The sequence below is a fragment of the Helianthus annuus genome, chromosome 2 (assembly GCF_002127325.2).
Source record: "Helianthus annuus cultivar XRQ/B chromosome 2, HanXRQr2.0-SUNRISE, whole genome shotgun sequence".
Lineage (NCBI taxonomy): Eukaryota > Viridiplantae > Streptophyta > Magnoliopsida > Asterales > Asteraceae > Helianthus > Helianthus annuus.
This window is the reverse complement of record NC_035434.2, coordinates 55,703,570-55,708,738: the sequence shown is the minus strand read 5'-3', so window position 1 is coordinate 55,708,738 and position 5,169 is coordinate 55,703,570. Positions and strand designations below refer to the sequence as shown.

The 5,169-nt window shown below is 39.7% G+C and overlaps 1 protein-coding gene across 1 annotated transcript; it reads left to right on the top strand.

The window, feature by feature from the left end:
* Positions 1–844: 844 nt before the first annotated feature.
* Positions 845–1,764, top strand: LOC110915935. The gene is made up of 2 exons (XM_022160691.2): positions 845–1,044; positions 1,385–1,764. Exons 1-2 carry the CDS (start codon positions 936–938, stop codon positions 1,600–1,602), a joined length of 327 nt encoding a protein of 108 aa, XP_022016383.1. The 5' UTR covers positions 845–935; the 3' UTR covers positions 1,603–1,764.
* Positions 1,765–5,169: the final 3,405 nt, after the last annotated feature.

The window sequence follows — 5,169 nt, the reverse complement described above, 5'->3', positions numbered from 1 at the left end:
GAGTTGAGTCTCCAGAAATCACGCCAATGATTATTGACAATAAAGCTCAAATAGCTGACTTGTTTTCCAAGCCTTTGGGAAGACCGCAACTAAATAATTTGTTGGGCAAGCTGGGCATTCGTGATCTTCATGCTCCAGCTAAAGGGGAGTATTGAAGATGTATTTATTTTAGTATTTTATTTTATTAGATTCTTTTCTTATTAGAATAGGATCGATTGTCCCATTATAAATACTCATTGTGATCTTTAAATCTGAATAAATGAAAAACCCTAAAGCCCTCTGAATATCAATCTCTATACTTCTCCTAGAGGGAAACAAGTTCATTGAAGGAGCAAGTGTTTGTAAAGAATCTTGTTTAATGATCTTTGATCATCCATTGCTTTGATTGTGTAAATACCAATATCATGTTCTTCATTAAAAACAACTATACACATTTTGACTCATAAAGCCAAATTATATTTTCCTAGGAACTTTAACTTCAAGATTTGTCAATATAGGTCTAGCCTACTTGGTAAAGGCATTTACCTTTTAGAGGAGAGATCTTAAGTTCAAACTTAAAAAAGGGACTATTTTGTATTACTTGGTGTCAAATAAAGTAGAATAACATTTTCCGTTAAAAAAAAAAAAACAAAACAAAACAAACAAAAAGATTTCAGATGGAATCTGTCACCAAATTTACAACCGGCCAACTACCTAAGAATCTTCACGCCCATTCTCATGTCCTAGTTGACTTTTCATTTAGCAAACATATTATATTAGCAATTTGGTAATAATCTTTTTGCACTAAATATTGTATTATCAACTATTCTCTTTTAATAAAGCATTGGTAGCAAATATCCTAGTATGTGTTTTCTGTTTCTAGGGTGTCTACCAATTCTGCCACCATTTAAACACAAAGCATTCAACCTTTATCTTGCCATATATTTCTTCAAGAAATGGGTGCAAGAATCTGTGTTGTTATACTATTCTTTTGGGCACTTCTCACCATCGTCACACCTATTCTTGTTCACCTGTCCACCAATCCAAATCTCATGGAATGTTACGGTATGTTTTCTTAAGATGCTGGCAAGTCAACCCTTCGTTATAAACGGATCCATTCGATTTATTTTATATTCGATCAAAACATGTAGCTAAAAAGTTGATATATTGCCTCATGGAATGTTACGGTATGTTTTATCGTTTTATTATAAAAAAAAAAAATGTATTCTTATTGAAAATATTTGAAATCATTTCTAACACATGAATCATTTACAAAAATATTGGCATTTTTACTTCTTAAACCGATTTCAATAACTTTAAAAATGATCCGTTGTGATCTATTATGAACGTTGTATGACATGTTCATTTTGACACCTCTAATACATTTTGCTATTGCTTTTTGTAGATGAAGAGGAGTTGGTTGACTATCAAAGTAGTATAGGGTTGAGGTTCTGGTGGAGAAGAAAATGTCGATATACCGAAGGTCCTCTTGAACCGATATCTACACCAACACCGGCACCAACATCAACACCTTACGATAATCGAAGGCCTCAATATTATATGATGGAAATAAAGTGCAAGAATTCGTCTAGAAAAGTTTTAGTGACAGTTCAACAACAATAATATTATGCATAGTCGAGCTAATTAATGATCAATGTGGAGAGAAAAACTATGGAAGTAAAAATCCGGTGTATAATTTTATTGTGTATATATGATCGTTCATCCTGCATTTTTCATGGCAGGTCTTTGATTGATTTCAAGTCTTTGTTTTATATTTTGTTACAAGGTTGTGTTCATATGTGTTTATGTTTGTGTGTTAGCCCCTAGTGGTGGACCCATGGTTTTTTCTCTCGATGATTGGATTATCGGTTCGGGTCATGTGGGGTCACGTATATAAAGAAATATTGTCATTGCAAACTGGTAAGACTAAGAGCTACAAGGAGGGTTTTAAGGTAAAAATGAGCACAGAAGGTAATCTACCATTCGTTAACCATTTAGAAAAAAAAACCTGAAGTACATAAATGAATTCGATACTCTTCTTCTTCCTCTTCTTTGTTTTGCAAATGCAATATGTATAGATTAATCTTCAATGTAAGTTCAAAAATGTTGAGGGTATGTGTTGCTACATGCATCTGTCTAGATGTAGATCAGGATTGCCATTGAAGCTAAGGAGATGAATTAACCACACTTTGTCTTGTCCATTACATCTTCAAGGCTCTAAAACACCAAGAATTAACTCAGTAGAAGGGTCCAAGGCCAGAGCCTCGGGACCATCCTTCAACGCTCAAGTCGGTATACAACTGGTACAGATTCATGTGTATGCAATATTATAAGAATAGTAGCATATGATGGGTTATGAAAGAAGAAGAAGATTATTTACAATGAAGATGAATCCACTATCCTCCCTTATAAAGAGAAAGATGGGCTATGGTTTTGATGGTTCACTATGGGGGTGTTTGTTTTCTGTTAACAGAGCTTCAGGACCTCTTATGTCTGCGTCACGCAGACCACGCGCAGACGTTTGAGCCTGCAGAGTGTTTGGTTTCTCGAAGACCTTTCATTAAAAAAGGTCTGTGAGACCTCTTTGTGATGCAGACTTGGATCAATGTCTGCAGACCTCTTCTCTTTTTTTCCCCAGATATCAAAAACACACAAAACCCTAGCTCCTTCTCCATCTTCTCCTTCTCCACCTCCTCCACCCCTCCACGTCGCCTCCCTCCTCCCTCGTCACCGAAACCGCCGCCTCCTCCCTCATCTCTCCTCTCCGCCACTCCTCCTCCTCCACGCCGCTCCTCCTCCACGCCGCTCCTTCTCCACGCCGCTCCTTCTCCTACGCCGTCGCCGCTGAACGAGGACGAAGAAGACGATCGGTACCAATCAGATTGGTTGCGTTTGCGGGGGTGTATCGCCGGAATATTATCGGAATTCTGAAGGTTTTGAACCGGAGATTGAGATCGAGGTTGTTGTTGAGCAGCGATTACCCAGGTCGGTGTAATGGTTCTTACACCTCATATGTAGATATACAAATATGTATCTATTTAGGTATTACGTGTATGATGCAAGTGGATTCAGGTAATGAGTTTGATTACGGTGTTTGTGTAACTTGATGAACGAATTGGAGAGATTATGATGGTGAATCTGAATTTGTGTTATCAGATTATTATGTAGAGAATTGGTGTTTAAATTTGATTATAATTGTTGCTTTTGATTATGATTATGTTAATAAGTTAATTATTGGTGTTTAAATTCTGATTATGCTTAACTGATTCGCACCTAGCTTGCGGATGTTAAAAAAACAAACAGTCTTCTTCTTGCAGACTGCAGAGGTTTGGTCCACCTCTTCTGCCACAGATGTCTACAGATGTGGTCCGCAGACTGCAGACGTTTTACCTCTGAAAAACAAACAACACCTATATGTTGGGCCCTAAGCTTTTGGGCCAGACCCAGTTAGAGATATACTCTCCATGTAAAATAAAATAAAAAAATTGTGGGTGCCCCATTTCATCTATTTCTCCTTAAATTCATTCAAGGATTCAGTTTTTCAAAAACTTAATTTGTAACTAGTTATAAGAGAATATAAAAAGAGTAAATAGTTACTTATGATGGCATATGAGGTGTAAAGTTTGAGTGTCAAAAGAGGAAAACCAAGCACGTGTGTGAGCAGAGTGTCAAAAAACAATTGAGGAAACTTGAAGGGTGTATGCTAAAAAAACAAAACACCACGACCTTTCTTTATAAGGATATATAAATATGATTGATTGATTGAATCTAGACTTTTTGTAACAAATATTCTTAAAAAAACTATGGTTAATGTTTAGGTAATGATGAAACACAGGTTAACGCTGAGGTTAATTTGTGGGGTTACTTCTTCTGTGGGTTCAACCTCTTTCCTTACTCGTGATAATAGCTTGAATCCTGCAAAACAGTAACACCGTTAGTCTCGTTAAGAGGGGGAGATGGGGGTTTTCCCTCTTAACCAGACTCCGGCGTGAGAATAAGTACTGTTCTGAGAGAATAAAACAGTGTGTGTATAGAGTGAGTGAGGAGAGTAAAAGATCCTGAACCTGAATGATGAAGGGTCCTATTTATAGCCGGAGGGTGAAGAAGGGAGGAGCAGCTGTGCCAGCTGTGGATGCGCGCCAGCTGTCCGACCAAGGGGAATATCCTCTTGGTCTGCTCTGTCACGGCTGGTGTAGTGATACACATGGCGCTCTTGCATTTGTCCATGCTGGAAACCTTGTACTGGTGTTGTCAGCTCTGCCCCCTGATTCGTCGCAGGCCTACGTGGCGTTCTGCGAGTGGTGACACGTGTTGTCCTTTTTGTCGGGTAGAGCATCTTTGGTGCCACCTGCAGATCTTCCACAAGTTTCTAGAGGCTTCTGGATTGCTTTACTGATGTGGTCGCCATGTATGCTCAAAAAGTGGTGTGGTCCCTACCATGTAGGCAGGGAATTGGGACCATACCTCTTCAAGTCCCCCAGTCCAGTGTGCCTTCTAGTTGAGTTGATCGTCTAGGAGGGATTCTGGACTTATAAGAGTAGTGGTTTTTATGGCGGTTTGTATGGCGCATGGAGTTTGGTGATTTAAAAAAGTTGAGCCAAACGGACGCGTCGCGCATGGGTTTTGGTGTTTTTATAAAAAGTGAGCCAAATGGACGCATGGCGCATGGGTTTTGGCCCTTTGTGAAAAGAGAGTCAAATGGACGCATGGCGCATGGGTTTTGGCCCTTTGTAAAAAGTGAGCCAAATGGACGCATGGTACATGGGTTTTGGCCCTTGGTAAAAAGTGAGCCAAATGGACGCATGGCGTATGGGTTTTGGCCCTTGGTAAAAAGTGAGCCAAATGGACGCATGGCGCATGGGTTTTGGTCTTTGGTAAAAAGTGAGCCAAATGGACGCATGGCGCATGGGTTTTGGCCCTTGTAAAAAGTGAGCCAAATGGACGCATGGCGTATGGGTTTTGGCCTTTGGTAAAGAGTGAGCCAAATGGACGCATGGCGCATGGGTTTTAGCCTTTGGTAAAAAGTGAGCCAAATGGACGCATGGCGCATGGGTTTTGGCCCTTGGTAAAAAGTGAGCCAAATGGGCGCATGGCGCATGGGTTTTGGCTCTTTGTTGTTTCCTTCTGATGGAAGTTTTGTGGACTTGGGGAAGGTTTTGATGTGACTGTCTGATGTCCCTATCTTATCGG

Bases quoted from the DNA above. Each gene is read 5' to 3' on its own strand.
- LOC110915935 (XM_022160691.2), top strand. From the start codon at position 936: ATGGGTGCAAGAATCTGTGTTGTTATACTATTCTTTTGGGCACTTCTC. The intron at 1,045-1,384 runs GTATGTTTTCTT...TGCTTTTTGTAG, and splicing joins AAATCTCATGGAATGTTACG to ATGAAGAGGAGTTGGTTGAC.